General features: G+C 44.4%; 1 protein-coding gene across 5 annotated transcripts in view; it reads right to left on the minus strand.

Annotated features, from left to right (window-relative positions):
* Positions 1–19,453, minus strand: part of SV2B (synaptic vesicle glycoprotein 2B) — a 62,916-nt gene that overhangs the window by 15,785 nt on the left and 27,678 nt on the right. For all 5 annotated transcript variants that reach the window (XM_048072003.2, XM_048072005.2, XM_048072002.2 and 2 more), the window contains 5 exons: positions 15,269–16,161; positions 3,601–3,781; positions 2,932–3,083; positions 795–928; positions 61–150 (listed from right to left, as the gene is read on the minus strand). In XM_048072003.2, coding sequence (XP_047927960.1) covers positions 61–150; positions 795–928; positions 2,932–3,083; positions 3,601–3,781; positions 15,269–15,785 — 1,074 coding nt within the window. In that variant the 5' untranslated portion in view covers positions 15,786–16,161. The remainder of the gene's footprint in view (positions 1–60; positions 151–794; positions 929–2,931; positions 3,084–3,600; positions 3,782–15,268; positions 16,162–19,453) is intronic.

A 19,453-nucleotide genomic window follows, 5' to 3' on the forward strand; every position in this document is an offset into this window, starting at 1 on the left:
ACCAAGGAAATTATGTCCTGCTTTTTTTTTTAAAAATGCCAGTGGCTTTGTAAAACTCACCGTAAACACCCTCTCTGGCTCGCCCTTGGCCCGCATGTTGGTGTCATGAACTTGCTTGAGGATCATCCAGGCTTCGTCATGCTTGCCCATCTGGAAACACCAGGAGAAAGGAAAATAAATGTTGCAATTCCCAGCTGTCTAATTCAGCAAAGTGTAGAGAGAAATCAAAAGGTCGAATATACTGGAGAACACCCATACGGCCTGGCTGAGTTAAGGGCAAAGAACTAGAAGTGTGGTTTGTATGCACAGTGCAGCATTTCTGGGCTGGGAAAAGGTGTTACCCAAAACTGTCTGGGGCAGGAGAGGAGTCGGGAACAGAGCATTATGTCCTAATCAGAGAAGAGGAGATGTACGAGGAGACCTGGGCTCTACTCCCACCTCTGACTTGCAGGGGCTGTCCTTTGTGTTTCCACCAGCATTCACTAGTTACATGCCCAGACTTTGTGAGATGTTTTCAAAATGCCTTGGTTGGGCTTATAAAATTCCTGGCACCCAGCACCTTCTTCCTATGCCTCATTCACCAGTAAAGCACTGGCCATCATTGATTAACCCCATGATCTGCAGTCTTTGGGGTTTAAGCAATCTGCGGGGCTAGTTTAGATGTGTAGGACCACTTTTGCCCCTGTGCTTGTGCTGAGTGTGTTTGAAGGGGCAAAGAAAGAGAGATGGTGACATGCGATCACCAGCTGTCCTCTGCTAATACCAGGCTGCAATGTTCACATGAATCATCTTACCTCCAGCAAAAACCGCGGGCTTTCAGGCATGAATTTCAGGGCCACCAGGGAGGCGATGCAGGGCAGAGAGCAGACGAGAACAAAGACTCTCCAGCTGTGGAAGTGGTACTTGGTTCCCATGCTGAACCCCCAGCCTGGAAACAGCAAGAGCCAACAGGTGAAGACACTGACCGGGGAGCCTGATTTTTGTCTCCTAAAGCAGCTCTGAACTCTACAGCTCTGCGTGACATGGGGACAGGTTGAGAGTTTGCTGTTCTTAGTAATGATGGCTTTTAGAGGCTCGATAGCATGTTCAGTAGATAACAGCAAGAGAGTTCATGTTCATTACAGAAAATTGGACATCCTTGCTCATGCTCTGCCATTTAAAGGTCTTTTATCTTTGAGTTTAGAAATCATCTAACAGTACAAATAGCTCTATGCAGATCTAAGCAAGTAAGACTGGGAAAGGGTAGAGGAATCAGGCCATAATTTATTGCTTTTCAGTACTGCTACAGAAAATTTACAAAGGCTAAATCTTCTCTGATCTGGCAGGCATGTTAGAAGCAGCTCCTTTCCTTCTCATACCTCACACATGTACTTCACTTTTTATGGAAGCAAGCTAGGGAAACAAGGTGTTTTTTGTTTGTTTGTTTGTTTGTTTGTTTTTCCAGAGCTACAGATACTGAGCTGAGATTCAAACTCAGAAGAATCAAGACCCTAATCCAGAATTTGGGATTCCTCCTCTCCCACCTTTTCCCTGATGTCTGACCAGGTCAGTATTCCCCTGACAAGGAGCAGAAAATACAGGATCATTCTTATGTTGCTCCATTAACAAACTGCACCAATGTAGATACTTTCTTAAAATAAAACAAAAGGCAATTAAAGAAAAAAAATTAAAAAAAAAAATTTGAATATAAGCTTTTTTTTTTCTTTAATTTACTTTCCCTAGACACAAATTTAATTGGGAAAATTTACTTTATTTTTTTTCTATAGACATTTTCTTTAGACATTTTTATTCATGTAGTAATGAAATAATCAAGCAACGGCTTTTTCAGAGGTTTCATATGAGTCAGTCATGGTGCTCTAATCCTTTCCTCAAGTTCCAAAGTAGCAGGGAACCTTGGGAAATCAAAAAGAGAAAATATAAAAACACAACCCCCCCCCAAAAAAAATTAAATACATATATATTAAATATATATATATATATGTATTTACAAATAATAAAAAATACATACTACAGCCTGACACCACTACACAGTAACTTTGCACATTTGTTCCAACGGCCTCTGTCATATTGCTAGCATTTTATTTTATACTGACTGTGTTTTAGACATAATAAAACCAAACTGATAGATGCATAAATGTTAGTGTTTTTCTTCATGGTCTTTGTGGCCTGCCCTACTTTCCTCAAGCAGGATTTTGCAGACAGCTGCTGTCACTGAATACCGGGGGAATTAATCTTTTCCAGGAGATATTTGCTTCCGATGTTTTCCTGGGGTACGCACGCGAGCTGGGAGGAGGACCACGTCACAAGCAAATTTTGCTCCTCAGAGCACTGGCGCAGCTCAGGGTTCACCCATCGAATTTTTCTCTCCCACTTGGAGCTCCGTGCAGGGAACCCACCCACCCCTGAGCTCCGTTAGGTGAAGCCAGACATGACTTCAGCCCGTGGCACGCCGGAGAGATGTGTCACCAGATACACAGCCCCGAGACTGCTGACACTTGGCTGAGGAAAAGAACATGTGCTGTCCTCACCGCTAACGTTCACAGCACCCAGTAATTCCCCCATTAAAGTTACTTACTTTTGACAACCGGATCAATTTTTTGCAATACAATCTCAGTCCAGTTTTCCCTTAATACAATGTCCCTTTGATTAACTGCTTGGGCTCTGGAGATACGATTCCTGCAGTGTATTTGAAGCTTTTGAGGAAAAACAGCCTTCACATGAAGCAGTCCCTCTTACAACCTTGGCATCAGCCAAGCAATCAATCAGAACATTTATCAGCCCCTCTGTGTGCACTTCAGGTATCTATCATTTTCAGTTTTGTTCATGCTGGGCTGCGTAAGGACTGACTAATGTTATCTGTGCGGGATTTTGGGGTAGTGTAGTGTTGCAGGAAGGTGATGTTGCCAAAAGTCAAAAGCACAAAACAATTACCGTAATGGGGGATGATGCTCCAAGCCATTGCTGAAGCAAAAATGCCACCGATCATCCAGAACATGCAAAGCCAGCTCAGGTGCTCCCCCCTCTTCTCACGAGACAGGAATTCAGAGAAATAGGCAAACACAATGGGGAGGGATCCCCCGATACTGAGGAGAAAAAACAACACATGAGAGAAATAAGAGTCTTCAACATCACATAGTCGGGATTGTTCATGTTAAAAGGGAAGGTCACACCAGACGTGTTGCACAAAATGCTGTGCAGGAAAAATGCTAATCTCTTTTTGGCTGGACTGGTCTTAGATATCTACAATAAACAAGTTTCTTGTTATCTCTGAAAGCTGCATTTAATGCCCAGTTTGTATAAAGCCCTGGCAACCGCGACTGCCAACTGAGGTGGGCATTGATCAGTCTCCCTGGCCTTTATGCATAATTTGGCAGTACCAGAAAAAAATGTTAATGACCAAATGTTCTTGCTGATAAAGCTTTCAAGAGCAAGGTAACACAACCACATGTGTTAAACCACAGTGACCCCCTGGCTCGGTACCGGAGATGCATAGCCCGATCTGCCTTCCTCGCCCACCCCGCACCCCTGGGTGCTGCTCAGGAGCAGCCGAGCTGTGGTGGGGCTCCTCCAGGACGTGCGACAGATTCACCTGCTACCCACCCGAGGCCTGAGATAAGGCGGCAGAAGAGGAAGAATCCGTATCCCTGGACGAAAGAGGAGAGGAACGCGAAGGCAGCATTGATTGAAAGTGATATGATGAGGCATTTCTTTCTTCCCAGTTTGTCAGCCAGGCCACCCAGCATGACGGCCCCCACCATCATCCCTAGGTAGACTATCAAGCCTAGAAGAGAGGGAGAGAAACAGTGAGTTTGGTAACACCCGTTATCCTGTTTGCCATGAGAAAATCTTTTGCTGCTCCACACGCGGCCAACACCAGGTGCTGGTACCCCAGGTCACAGCCAGCTACCACCCAAGAGGGAAATGAGGATGGAAATGCCAGCGAGGGCGTGTGTGCCTCACAATATTCAGGCTATTTCAATGACACGCCAATCTTGTCAGGAACCAGCATACGTAATGCAGAGTGAGACCTGCCTCAGCCAGGCTCTGCATACCTCTTATGACTTCTTGTTTTCCAAAAAATTACAAAGACAAGGCTTTTCAAAATCAGTACATGAATTTGAAGAGAACTACATTCAGGTTTATTTAAAACCCCCTTTTTTTTTTATTTTGCAGGTGTCATCAAGAGACACTATCACTGCGCCAAGTAATAATCATTAGTATTTCCAAATAAATAAAATAAGGGCTGTTCCAAAATCTAACACTCTACTGTAACTGTCATATGTAACTCTGTTCATCCCTTTTAGGCTTTTCACTTGAAGAGTCAGCAAAACCTATTCTGAACCCAGGGCTGGTGCTAGGAATTTCTACATGAAGCTTAAAAGCTGCCCCTGCACTGCACACTGCAGTGAAGAATGATACCCCCGTTCTCCCCAAATGAGCCATCTCAGATGAAAGAACCTCTATCCGTTGGCAGAAGCTAATTTCCCCACCTATTTGCCCATGACCTTTCACTGCTCCCAATGCATCACATCTTACAGTACGGATATACCCTCATTTGACCAGACCCACATCTTTCTTTCCCAGCCTCTCTGCTCGCATATCCCCTGCACGTAAGCAATGGCCAGGCATAAGCAGCTTAGGGTGCACGTGTCCCAGCTGTGTGCCGCCACCGGCACAACAGAAGTCTGATGTCTTATCTCTGCTAACCCCCCTGAGCGCAGTGGGACTGAGGATGTGCAAGGAGGAGGCTCCCTGGCTGCTGTTTATACACAGAAGCCATGAGACAGGGACTGCTAAAGCACGGATAAATCCCTTTGCAGGTTGCCCACCCTGCCCATGCTTCCTTTGGAATATATCATCTCTTTCACTTGCTGCTTCTCCTAGCAGTACCTGAAAGGATCAGTCTGTTACCGATCTGACCTGTGTAGCACAGATACTTCCTTCACTACTGAACCAAGATTTGGTGTCTAAGAGAGCAGAGTCTTCATCTGAACGTTTCAGGAGAAGGAAGAACCTGCTGCTTGTCTTGATGGTTTGCTCTATAGAGTAACCACTCTGACATTGTTAAGAAAAACGGGTTCTTTTTAACTCAACTTCATTAGATCTTTTACCGTGGGGTCCTCGGAACACAGTTTTTGTGAACACATTTAGTGCAGAGTGAATAGGAGAGAATGGTTTTCTTCTCCAAACAGGCTCCTCATATCCAGCTCACTATGTGCCTGCAACTCTGGCCTAAAGAAACAGGCAGTTTCCCTGGCTCTTCTACCGAGACCGTCACTGGAATGGCCATTTATTATTCTACCGCTTCCTTTATGAGGATACCAGCACAAATTAACACAAATTAATAATGCGCGCAGGTCCAGGACTGTTTTCATTTTCATTTCTTTAATCTAATTTCAAGATTTAGAGACTTCACTGAGCAAGAACATTCCACAAGCTATGCTCCTTTTGCTGGCAAAATTCCTGTTGAAGCCTGCAGGAGTTACAATGTGAAAGAACAGCAGGATCAGATATTAAACATTTAAAATCTGATAGCAATCAATGCTGCAGGGGTTAGAAAAACTGATCAGCTACAGTGAAAGGTTTTATACTGCAGATAGGCATAGCATCTGGGAATTGGTTAGTCCAGCAGTTGGCAGCAAATGGACCAGGTGTTTGAACAACATGTGAGGATGGAAGGGGTCAGGCATGAGCATGCGTCTCCAAAGCTCTTTGGAGGGTCAGTCCACACCTTGATCCAAGTGCTGACTTCTCTTGAGAGCCAACATCTCTCCCAGGACCTGTTTTGTCAAAGCCATCACTTGGGAAATAAGGTGATGATGAATATTTTTGCAATTCATTAATGTTATAGCAAGACAATCAGTCAGATGGCCAAGGCCTGTTTTGTACCATCCAGCAAAGCTAGCTAAGGACCGATGCAGAGAGGTACTTGGCAGCTGATTCTGTCTTTCTTTTGCTTGCAAATGCCTGCACTTGATGTAAAATACATTACCAAATTAAAAGCTATGCAGCAGAGAGCCACTGCGGCATTCAGAAGGATGCTCGTCTCACACTGATCACAAGCGGGAAAGTTCAGACTCTGAAACACCGTGTTCCATCGCAGGATGGTGGGATCACCTCTCAGCGAACAGTTCAGCTTTCTTTTCTATCCACACAATGTCTATGGGCAGTCAGGATTTTGTGTGTCAAAGGCGAAAGACTGATGTATTCTAGCTCCTTAACTGCCTTTGTAGCAGAGCAGGGGCGTGGGATTTTGCCAGTGCAAAGTGTGGTCGTACCTCCACGGTGAGCACTCGGCTGTGTGCAGTCCATGCCCTGCTCAGTGCTTGCCCTGCTCAGCCCTGCTGCCCCGCCAAGGGGAGCTGAAGGTGTGCAAGGCCTTCAGACAGCCACCTGCAGCCCTCAGAGGCAATACACACACAGCTGGAGACCTGGGATCTCTTTCTCTACTAGATTCGGGCTGCCTCTTGTTCACTCGAGTGCAAATTACAAGGGAGAGCTGAGGAAAAAAAAAAAAGCTTTCAATCCAAAATATTTCTGAAGGAAGAACCTTAATGCAGTGCCGTGAGGCTTAATGCTTTTACCCTGGCTCCTGAGCTACATCTGATGGAGCTGTGCTGAGGGCAGCCAGCAGCACAAAGTGAGGATACACCCTGTGCATCGCAGCCACCACCTGACAGCACGGCACACACGGCTTGCGGTGCTGCTCAGCCCACGTCACCAGACCCAGATGAATTAAAAAAAAAAATAAAAACATCTGCCTATGCATACACATATAAGGGTGTTTCTATTGTTGTTGTTGTTGCTGCTTTTTTTTTTTTTTTTCTGAGAAAATCCCTGGATGACAGATGTTGATCCAAAGCCTCTTAACAACAGAAAAGGTCCCTCATTAGGAGGAGGTGGAGGATGTTGTTACTGTCTTCTAGCCCTTCTAGCCTGGGATTTTTTACAGCCAAGTGCCCTAGCTGGTGCAAGGCAGCAAGCTCTGTCCAGGGCTCAGCAGCCTCCCAGCTCGGAGGGAAGAGTGGATGCCATGGACATAGGAGTGGAGTTCAGGAGTTGGGTTTGACTAGGTCTTCAGTGTAATTTGCCTCATTAATAGTGACCACAGGGATATGGTGAATATAAAACTTTCTGTGTATGCCATCTTGCAGTAACTTGTGTTCAATCTATTTATCAGATCAACAGCTTGTGCTCCCCAGAGCTTAACACATCCACCAAGCCCTGAGAAGTGTAAAAATCTGTGGAAAGACAGTTTGGAGACAGGGCAGTTAAAATGTTTCACATGTGATTTCCAGTGTCCAGAACAGAGCAGATGCAGCAAAAAGTTCTCCCTAATCAGGAACACAAAAAAGAGACTGATCATGTGGAGATTTCTCAGGTTTTCTCAAATTGTATTCATTATTCCCAAAGACTCGGCCAGCTCTAAGCACCAGTACAGGACTCCCCTTACTCCAGGAGCCCAAACTCATGATGGGAGGGAAGATTAAACCTCTGTAACACAACATCCAGTGAGCAGCGTAAAACACAGCAGAGCTATTAACATCAATAAGTCATTAAGAGCACGTGGCCTTAACTGGTTATCGTTTGTGATAAGCCAATGGATGCATTGTCCCTTAGAAACTTAAAGCAATGAAAATCTTTAGTAAAGGTAGCCTGAGGGATGACCAGGGACTGTTAGCTCAGCCAGTTTCTGAGGGGAAGGATGCTGGCTAGATAAATGGTTACTCCAGGGCTGAAAGAAAATCAGCAAGACACTTTATGGTGATGGAGAGGTCCCTTCTGGGAAGACTGCGTGTTCCGGCCGATATTACTAACCCTTCTTTCGGGGCAGCTGCAATAAAACACTCCATCTGCTAACAGATCTCGGGGCCCAAGGTACAGAACAACCTCAGGCTTTGCAGATTCCTGTGTCCTGGATTAGCACCCCACCTTGGCTGTCATTCCTCCATAGCGAATCACTTCTGAAAAGCTGTGTGCATCACTTCCCAGCAGCGTTTCCAGCAGACAGCAAGTTTCTTACAGAGCTCCCCTTCCTGTTGGCTCCCTGCTGCCTTCATCCTGCACTTCTCAGCTGTTTCAGGGGGCTGGTGTACGGCCACAGCTGTACAACCACTGGGCCAGAAAGTCTGGCCGCCCTGCACTACGGACTGCATGACATAACTTCATTAATTTTGGGGAAAAAAAAAAAACATAAGCTGATGGAAAGATTGCTCAGTCAGATCTGACCCAAGCACTGCCCACACTAGCAGGATCCCCAAATCACTGACTCACACAGCACTGTCGCCAGTAAGACGCTAAATTGTTCAATAAGGTGGTGGGGACCCAGGGCTGAGTGGAGTAGGTACTCATATTAGTTGCTACTCATACTAGTTACTTGCCCATGTAAGAGTGACAGTCTTCTGGAGTACTGCCAGGAGAATGTGGCAATGGTTGTTTCCTTTGTAAGAGAACCATCTCATAACAAGGAAACACAAATTTTAGGGAGAATTGGGCCAAGAAAAGTGATCACTAAAACGGTATTTCTTCTGCTGTGTTCCTTCTGTCTACCAGTTGTTCTAGGGAACGACATTATAAATATCCGTACCAGAAACTTGACTTCAAACCTCAGCTTCAAACCATATAGCTTAGGCTGTGCTAGGAGAGATCAGCTTCCAAATTAACACATGCAATGGATGGGTGAAATGTTAAGGGTAACTCTGAATAAGCCATTATTTGCAGACTGTTCCACGAGTAATGGAGTATAATGAATGCCTGCGGGAAAGTCTGCTATAGCCTCCTATAAAATCTGTGGAAAACCAAAGAGCTGAAATTCTAAGAATAAATTTTGGGTTATGAGTCATCCAATGCTGAAGTTATAAGGAAAATATGTGACCACTGACTGGGCTTATTCCCACTGGAAAAGAGGTAACACATACAGAATTTTCACATTAAGCAATTTATTAGCCTTTACTGAAGCTATGTGCTCCATGTTAGACAGGAATCATGGACATAAAGGGTAAAGTTCTAGGAGTAAAGAAAGACAGATGCAGGACGTGGCTATGTATGTGCAAACTGTCTTTTTACTGTTTCAACATCATTAGAAGCAAACTCATAAGGACTTCAGAAAGAAAAGGAAAATTTCAAGATTTACCTAAATCTCCATCACAAGCCTGAAGTACTTTCATTGACCATTAATGGGATTAAAGTTCTTAAAAATGAGGCACATCTTAAAAGAATCTTTTTCAAGTTGTGCAAAGGACTCAAGGAATAAATGGGAAATCCAAGCAGCAAATGGGAAGCATTAGTCCCAGATCCCTTCGGGCTGTCAGAACAGCGAGGAAGCTGATGGGTAGGGGTGCAGCAGCAGCTCACCTCTGCCAACAGGTCCACACAGAGCCAGGAGCCACAGGAACGTGGGATTTCTTACCTGCGTTTAATACACAGGCTGCTGGCAGCACAGTAATAAGAGCGTTTTTGAATGGAGAAAGCATTCTGATAACCCAAAAGGATTAGGACCTTATTCATCTTGTGATTCAAACTGTAATAAAAACAAAATTGAAACTCTCTTATGAATACTCTCATGAGCTTAGCATCTATTATATAAGGATGCATTTAATGGACATGACCGAAATGCTGTGAGTCGGGTCTGGCCTATTTGGGAGACGGATGAGACAAAGCCAGGACCCATTTGTGTGTGAGTGATTTGAAGAGGAATAAAACCCAGCAGTCCTGCCTGGCTTGCGCTCTAACGGTGGCCGGCATTTCCCAGACAGAGAACGGTCTCAGCAGAGGGTTAGTTCAGGGAAATTTCTTATCTGCCCTTGCTTGTAGGCTTATTAGTGCTTTACCCTTGAATTGCACTGATCTTTTAAATAGGAATCAAGTGAAAGGGGAGTCTCATTGCACTCGCCTTGTTGATTAAATATCAGCAGAGAGACCTCATCTACGCTAATGGCTCTACTGCCGAGAAAGGATTGCAACTGTGAAAGGCGGTTTTCCATTTTCAGGGCTCTGGGGGTGGATACAGAGCAAATCTAGCTGTAGAGTTTGAGGGGATTCTGCACGGGAAAGCCAAAGGTGGATGCGTGAATCCACGAGCGCTTCGGCACGGCCCCAGAGAGGCAATGCACGCCGAACGCCTCAGCGAGCGCCGCCAGCACGGCGTGGGTGGCTGCTTACACTTATCCGGCTTCACAGCCCCCCACAGGACTCGTCCATCACTACAACATTCACAGGACCATCTGGTCCCCCCATCCAGCCTCTCTGCTTTTGTTTGTGCTGGCTCTCTGCAGATGAAATTCCCGCAGCATTTACAAAGGGGGGCTCGGCCCCCCCCATACCAGCCCCACATGAGGTGCAGGGTGTTCTCAAATCACAAAAGCACCTTTTTTTTTTTCTGCCCAGCACATCCCCCCTGCTCAGGATGCTGCCACTCGTTGGGCCACGGGAGTTTTCCTGCCCAAGAACAAGTGTGAGACCAGGACTTCGGGCGGGATGCTCGGGATGCCCGTGCAGGGAGGTCAAGGTAGGTTTTGGCATGGAGGTGGGAAAAAGCAGGGGAGCCATGGCTGGGCTCCTGGTCTGCATTTATCCAGAAAAATATAATTAATTAATTAAAGAAGAAGAAGAAGAAGAAGAAGAAGAAGAAGAAGAAGAAGTGGAGAAAAACCACTGAGCTGAGGGAATTAGGATTTACTGTCATATCAGGTGAATTCAGGTCAATGAGAAGATGAGGTCGAGTTTTATCGCAGTTGATAAGAAAGCATCCTCTTCACACAACTAAAAGAAAGGATGGTGTTACACATCTGGTTTAACCTGACTGACACAGCCAAGCTTGAATTTCTGCATAACTGCATAATTACGAATAGGATCTATTTTAATGGTTTTTGATCTAACATTATGAGTCTAAGAGTCTGTAAGATGATATTCTCCTTCAAATATTATTACTATACCATAAAAAGGAAGGGGAGCCGTGTGCCTGAAAGACAGATTTTACTCTCAGCTTTGGTGTGGATGTTTTGCAGTCATGGGCAAAGGGCTTTACATTTTTCTCGTCTCAGTTTACTGAACTGTGAAATGATGATAACAACTGCAGCCCTGGTGTCTGGGAAGTCTGATGCTCTAACTGTGCCTTCAGTTTTTTATACATAAGATGTGAGAAAGTTTAAAACATTACTGTGACACCATCTCTTTTGCTTGTTGTGTACTTACTACTCCATGCTTGTCAACGTAAGATTTAGCCCTCTGGGAGGTGATTAATAGCACTTGAAGATGCACGTTTGTACGATATTTCTCCAAAGAATTATGGTGTGTGCTTTTCAGCACATCAGCAAATAGAAAATTTATAGCTCTCCATATGATTGTCCTTATCAAATGAAAATACAGACTGTTTCTGTCAGGATATGTTATATTGAAGATGAATATACTGAAATATACTGAAAAAGAATATACTGGTGCAATAAATTTAACAAATGGATTGTTATTATGACTATTGCTGAGGAAAGCTCAGCAAAAGCAATTATATGAAATGAATACATTAAAACAATGTTACAAGTTAGCAAGCTTATACTTAATGACTAGTTTTAAAAATTATAAAATCAAACAGCTAAAACACCCGGAGTTGTTGGCACTTTTTTCTTTTTTCTTTTCTTTTCTTTTTTTTTTTTTTTTTTAATACCCCTGCAGTCATCTTCAAGATAACAATTCACATCACAGAAAAACTCTAAATATGTGTTTTGTCCCACGAGGGATAGTAAGGGCTAAAATAGCTGTTAATTTGCATCTGATGTAGATGTGTTTATTTTCAGAACAAAATGTAAACGTTTTCTACGAAGTGTTAAATTCATTTCACACATTTCATAAAACACTGTGGGCATCTGTTTATTTGTAATTTTTGCATAATTTGGCCATAATTTGCCTGATATTTTTCCACTCTTGCTTTCCGAGGGAGGAAAAATAAGCAATACACAGATTATTTAATGAGAAATGTCCTTTAAGCAAAAGCTGAACTTTGCTAAATTGGTCTTTAGGGGGCAGCTACTTTAGTTCTCATTTGTCCCTTCCTATTTCTGTGAGTTCAATTACTTACCTGATTTATTTTCTCTCTCTCTCTCTCTCTTTTTTTTTTTTTTTTTCCCTCTTGGCCTCCCTGGTTGTGGCTGAGACCTTTCAGGTGTTTAACCATTTGCAGCTGCGTGGAAGCGACCCTAACGCCACCTGGATAAACTGATATAAACCTGGGATAAGGTGATTGTGTTTCCTTTGCAAATATGTGTTGAGATGAACGGTTACCTGGGAATAAAAAAGAGCTTTCTGCAGGGACCTGTTGTTACCTGGTGATAAGGTAAGGGACAGCAATGCCTGTGTGTGTAGGGACCCCATATCCCTAAAACCTCAAGATAATATAAGGGAAACCTGCAGCCTCCCTGCTGACCCTTCCCTCCGCTCGGTGCAGACACACTCTTACAATTTCATCACCACACGTTAGGCAGAAGTGGAGGCGAAGAGCTCCTTGATTGCCACCCATTTCTGTGACAAGTCAGCCTGTAAGTGCCACTGAACCCCGGGTATTACCAAGATCAATTTGCAATAGCACAGCCCAAAGACCTTCGAGGGAATGGAAACCCTGAGAGAAATGAGCATATGTTGGAGGCCCTGAGCTTCGTTAGCAGCTAGCTCCTTCTTGTCACCACTGGATGGGTGCTGAAGCTAATCCAGGAAAGGTTTGGAGGAAGATTATGTTCTCATTTCCATCAACAGCACTTCCCCAGCCTTGCCTGTCAGGAGTCGGTGTCTGTCTGTCCTCAGTGTGCACCCACAGCTGCTCCGAGCAGGGACGAAGCCTGGGCCACCAGGCTGTGCTGGAGCCAGCTCTGCCCCAAAACTCACCGCCCTGTGCCCGCCAGCAGCCCCGTACACGCTCTGGCCTCCTTCCATCCTCACTTCTTGATGCCTTTGAGTAATCGTTGCTTGTACCAGTGCAGTGCTCTGCAGCCTCATGCTTTCTAAGCCACACTTAATTCCTTTTTTTTTAGAAAGGATCATCTGGCAAACCTCAAATCCAAGAGGAAACCTGCAGCAGAGAAATACCCAGCTGCTGAGGAAGTGTGTTAACAAGAAAGACACCGAATCACAGACCTTCCTCGTGTACAACACGCATCAGTAACAAACGGGTGTTACCATCAGTATCCACTTTCTTCTCTTTTTAGTCTGTCTCAGACCAAGATGAATAAATTTTCTTGTTGTTAGGAAAATTATTTCTTTTTCCTTGTGCTTAAACAACAAAATAATGAGTGCAAGCTCTGACTGCAGATCCCTCAATAGGACCAGGCTAAGGACAGAGAAAACTTCTGCAGAACCGGGTTCTCAGAAGCTGTCTTTCTAAGCAGGGAGAAAAGGCAGCCGGAGGAGTGCTCTTCCCCCAGTCAGGAATTTTGGTTTAGCTCGGTTAATGTGCAGTGAGCTGGAGCTCAAGTTGGATATGGACCCAAATGTCTCCTTGTTTGTCCAGAGCTTATCAGAACACCCTGAACTTTCAGCCTTGCAAATACTGAGCTGGAAAAAGCAGAAAAGAAGAGATCTCTCTTGGGAGGCTTCTTGTTCTTTTTTTTACCTGTAGTTGTGCCAGAAATACTTCAAAGATAGATTTTTTGTGTGACATTTGAAGTTTTTTGACTCTGGCGCCTGCCAGAGACTGCAGAGACAGATATTTAAGGGGTCGGAGATTCAAAAGATCTCGGTTTTCATATAGTCACCAGAATAAGTGGCCTGCTTTTCAAAAAAGGTCTTGTCACTGAAAAGGCACCCAGCCTGGTGTTCCATAGGGAGCTGCTCAATTCGGAAGTCCCTTTGAAATCAAGATCCAAGTGTGAGCAATGTGATTTTAGGTATTTGACTCGAGCTATTTTGAGCTAGAAATTTTAAGTAGTTTGAGAAGCAAAAAAATATTACCAGACCTTTTCAGGCACAAAACCAGGAACAAAGCTAGCTGACTATGGGAATAAGCATCCTGAGATGAAAAAAGAAGAAACAAGAAAAAAAAAAAAAGAGGGGAGAGGAGTCTTGAGGACCTTGATACACCAAGTAGAGAGGTCTATATAAGGGTAATTATATAACACCTTTGTCACATGAAAATAATACAAATAAAATGGAGGCAAAGCCTGGGTTCTAATCCCAAATCCGCATTTACCTTGCATCAGGCAGGTCTTCTGGGTCAAATAGTATGCACTGCAGGCCACGATGATTTCCCTGTGACCCTGGTACGCTTCTATTCAGACACACCATCTCATCCTAAAGCAGCTCTTCCAAGACCTACTTTATTTTCCTTCCAGATGTGCTGTACTATTGCACAGCTGGCTCTCACTACGGGACATGCTGGATGCTTTCCTGGTTCTTAGAGATCTGGGAGACTTTGCCTTCTTTGGCTTACGATGTGCAAGGGGAAAAAAAGTGTTCATCCAAACCTTTCCACCCAGTCTCACTCACGATAAATAAGCCTTTGTATTTTGACCGCAGGGAGGTGTTAATGGTGATGCAGAGGGGATGTTGTCAGTAGCTTGGCCCTTTAGTCTCCATGCAGCACATTAATCTCATTCCGCAGGCCTAAGGAGAAACCTCTGTAGGCTACTTCTGACCCAGCACATATTAGCAATCTGCCCTGGCTGAGAAGTTAGTGTGTAGAAGGAACTGTCTGCACAGCTGATCTGCCAGCTGGGACTTCCAGCTAAAGAAAAGGGAAACCTGGGTGTAGTGAGAAGCTTTGGAGAGCAGGGCAACATCAGGAGCCATAACGTGACGGCAAAGTGATCTGGACCGAGCTGACCCCTGCCTGTTATATTCATCATACTCGGATGGTACTGCCTTGTGGACTTCTCATTACCATTTAATTTCTAAAAGCATTGAAATCTGAGTCATTAGATGTTTAATTAGGGAAAGCCAACCGTAACCTTTTATATATTTGACCCTGAACATCCCAAGGAGTTTTGCCTTGTGGACCTGCTGACTGTGAGCTGCCTGGTTCAGATCCAGCCTGTGGTGGCCAGTACCGGGGCCATAGCACATTCATAAGGTGGGCTGAGATGTGGCGTGATGCTGCTGCTGTTTTACAGTAGCTGCCTTCTCAGCAGATTGCAATCCCTTCTCAAATCAGATCCACCCAGCTATGACTCTGCACGACATGCAACATAAGAAAGGGGCCACCAAGGGTTCCCAAAGCTGGTCTCACTAGAAATAGATGTCCTAAGTACAGTCTGTTGTGTTAGGAAAGCAGTTTGCAAGTGGCACTTACCTAGCATGCCTTTGTTCGAACTGGATAAGCACATATCCTTCTCAGCACTGGGCAGAACAAATCCAACCACAAACAGCTCCACCCCATCTGCCATCAGTGCCAACCCTAAAACAAAGAAGAGCGTCCACTGGAAGCGTCCGTGGCCACACTCCTCAATGATGTTTTCATACTGGTGGGCGAGCTGTTCCTCATCCTCCATCCTCTCTGCCATAAGGTCAGCACGGTCTCTGTAGTCATCATCCCCGGCAGGAGCTCGCTGCTTCTGCTTGGCTTTAATGTCATCTGGGTGTGGGATCCCTTGGTACTCCCCCTCATAGACCTCATCGTCTTCATCGTGCCCTTCTGTAACATCACTCTGGGCATCTTCTTCATGAGTGGGCTCGTCCCCACCACGGTAGTAGCCATCGTTGGATGTGTAACCTTCGTAGTTACCATCCTGGTACCTATAGTCATCCGAAACTTGGTGTGTGTCCCTGCCGCCCTGATAGAGGTTTGTGTTTCTGTAGCCATCATCCATTGTGAATGCAGAGTTCTCGGTGCTGTAGGTCACTGTGTGCAGATACTCAGATATATGTATTGATTTGTGTGATTTTTGCTCTGAGTTACTTGAGCATATCTTCTCTCTGTTCTTTGGAAGTGATGTGATACACGGCTGCCCAGGCTCCGAGGGAGAATTTCTATATAAAGTTTCCCTCTGACAGTCTCACGCAGTTGTTGATAATGCTTCACTTTTCAGCTGTCATTTGTGACTTGCTGGCTTCTTCCTTGCTTTGGGTGGGAAGAGCTGGGGCTGCTGGCTGGTGAACAGCAAGGGAGCGGCAAACTGCACAGCCAGGGAGCTAGGAGGATTTGACAGCTTTTTCTCTGTTCATCATGGGGGTGAAGGTCACATCCTGAGGAAACAATAGCAATGAGACAAAGGTAAGCTCGCAAGCACGCAGGCGTTGAGTTTAACATCCAACATTTTGAACACACATTTTTTCCATTGCAAAAAATGGCAGCAGAATGTTTGGGGAGTGGTTTTGCATCTGCAAAACCCAAAACCTCAGGGGAAAAAAAAACAACAACAACAACAAAACCAGGCATGAAAAATTACCAAGCTAAGTGAGAACCTAGCATAGACTGCAAAGGAATCTAAAGGAGGTTGTAAGGTAATGTGTGGTCTCAAATTCTGCCATTCCCAGAAGTCTTACTTCCCACGTGTGGTGCTGGTTTCTGCAGAGAGCAGAACAGTACCGAGCTGGATTGCTTGAAGAGAGCTCTCTACTTGTCAAATCCGTGTATAGCCACCTACCCAGAGCATGCTCATCCTGAGTATCTAGAGTGGTTAACATCATAATGACACAAAATATGAGCTTGGTTTTCCTTTTCATCCAGATCCCCAAATTACTTTTATTTGGTGGCTTTTTTTTTTTTTCTTTCCGCCTGGTGTCTACCCATCTGTGTGACAGATGTACAACTAACAGGCAGTGTCTGCCAAGATAAAGTCACCCAAAGTCCCACCAAGCTCTGCTCTCCCATATCTAACCATCGATGGAGGATGATTTTCACAGAAAGCAAAAAACAAAGTTAGTATGGAATCACTGCAGTCTGCAGGGGAAACCAGGGGAAGCCAAGTCACATCTAAACACATTCTTATTTTAGACACCTGATTTCCATTATTTTTCAAGCTGTTTTCAGCCAGCTGGCTCTCCAGCATTCTGCGTTTGTTGCTGCACACAGCTGTAGACAAGGATTTTGAAAGGAGTCTCACATGGGAAACTGAGTAGAGTCACGCTAGAGGAGCCAGCACAGTGTAGGCATGCACAGAAATGTGAACTTCAATTCAAGCTTTGAGCTACTTGCCTAAATAAAACGTACACGAGCTAAGAAATGACTTGGGCTATACATGACTTTATATATCATAGAATCATTTTGGTTGGAAAAGACCTTCAAAATCATCCAGTCCAGCCACGAATCTAGCCTACTAAGTCCCACCACGTGTTCCTTAGTGCCACATGTGTGGCTGTTACCCACGCAGTTAGGCTGTAGAGCTGTGCACAAAAGCACACACTGCACCTAACAGTGCCATCCCTGCACTTTGTGACGTTATTTAGCAGACATGTATGGGTTTAAAGTACACGCAGCTAAAATGACTCCAGAGGAGAAATTCAGTAGAAGCACTCTCACAACATGCTCAGAAGGGCACCACTCCTACAAGTGCTTTGGATTTTTTGCGTCCCATATGTTCAGGGTAAAAGGAAGAGTCTCACCTATGCTGTTCATGGGAGTTGCTCTGAGAAAATTTTTAAAAGCTTCCTATTCATTTTTGTTTAGCTACCTCTATATTCATGTCATATAACTACAACACGGTCTCTGCAGGCCCTTCCAGAGCATCCTCCTTTGCTCTGAATGCTCTGCCATTTGTCACTGCTTTCAATGTGTTTCCTGCTCCTTTCTTTATGCTGAATCACACAATACATTTAATACATTTTGTATGAAGTTAAAAAGGCGGTAGGGCTTTATTCCAGGGCAGAAGAAGTAATCAATAAAGTAAAAAACTAAATAAAATAAATCCCATAGGCTTTCTGGTCAAGTCAGAAAGATTAGGAGACTACAGTGCATGTAGCAGTAAAGGGAAGCATTTGCACCCACAGTGGAAATGTTAAAATGGAGGGGAATTAATACATTTTACAGTCATTAAAAGCACTTAAATCAGCTTTACAGCTCTTGTTTCAATGCTGGAGTGTCACCACTAATGATTAAAAAAAAATTCAAGGGTATATTTGAGTCTCAGAACCTCCCAGTCTTGAAGTAACTTTTGTGATTACACAGAGATGTGTCATGACTGAACAGTATGTTCTCCAAGGCAGTGAAAATGTAGTTCCATAGAGACATAACTTCTTTTGAAAAGTAGAGGAAAGAACCTTAAAAAAAAAAAAAAAAAAGAACAATATGGGCTAAGGATCATTAGACCTTGCTTTGGAAGTCTTTAAACATCATTTGTTGGCAGGTCATATTTCAAAGTGACCTCAGACATCAGAGCAGGAATTGCAGTGACCTCGCTGTTCTCGTCCTCTGGTTGCTTCAGAAGTGGGTTGAAAACTGGTCTTAGGAAGTGAAGTATTAATACTATTAATGATTAGGAATAGGATTCATCAGATTGTAGATCTCCACAGACCTTACCTCTAGCCTTACACCTTCTTTTTCAAAAAACAAAATATGTTCTTGAAGACCAAGCACTGGAAATCTTTTCCTTCTCTATTAAAAAGCCATGGCTGGAAGCTGGGCACTCTGCCTCCTACAAACGCAGGAGCACAGAAGACAACAAACTCAGGAAAGACCTGTTTAAGCGTCTGTGCTCTTTCGCTGATGCACAAAGACGTTTTTTTACTCTATGAGTTCGCTCACATCATGGGCAGCATAGGAAATATTGACACGAGCTGGTGAGTCCCATAGACCAGTGACTGCCACCCGTGTGAGGAAGAATGTGTAATTCAGAAAACAAGACTCAGCAAATAAGAGTCTCTGGCTTCCTATTGAACTTGTAGGACGGATATTTTGGGGGAATTCCCCCAGGAGAGGGGGCAGTGCTCAGAGGCAGGCTGTTATTTAGTACTCTTCAATATTTCACTTAGACACTTCACACTACTTGCTTCCTTCCATTGCCACGCACGCAGGGGCTGATTCACTCTAGACCTGATTCTTTAACACCCTTTCACTTGAGCTAAGCTGCACTTACTCATATTAGCAGCCCCGTTTAGCATTGAGATGAGAAATCATGACTTCTCATAAAGATTGCAGGCTTGCATCACTGTAATTATACTTCACAGTGATGCAGGAAAGCTTGAGACAAATGTACACATAGCATCGAGCCTATTTCAAGCTTGGGCCCTTTTAAAATGATCGCTACCAAACCAAGGCATGCAGGCAAGGTTTAAATGTGCAACACTTGTAAGGTCCTAAGGCAGAGTCTGCAGGGGAGAGGGGCAGAGGCAGAGAAACTTTACTCTGGGTCTCCTCAAAGTGCTTCTGTCCCCACTAACCACAGCTTTGGACTCAAATAAATAAAGTACCTGGGAATACCGGGGGCACAAGGGAGTTTCTGGCAAAGCAAGAAGATCAAGGCCATTGCTTTATGGGAGCTGTGAGTGTATGAATGTATGTGGTGGGGGTAGAGAGAAGCTAGGAGCTGAAATCTGGATT

This window comes from Anser cygnoides, chromosome 11 (genome assembly GCF_040182565.1).
Source record: "Anser cygnoides isolate HZ-2024a breed goose chromosome 11, Taihu_goose_T2T_genome, whole genome shotgun sequence".
NCBI lineage: Eukaryota > Metazoa > Chordata > Aves > Anseriformes > Anatidae > Anser > Anser cygnoides.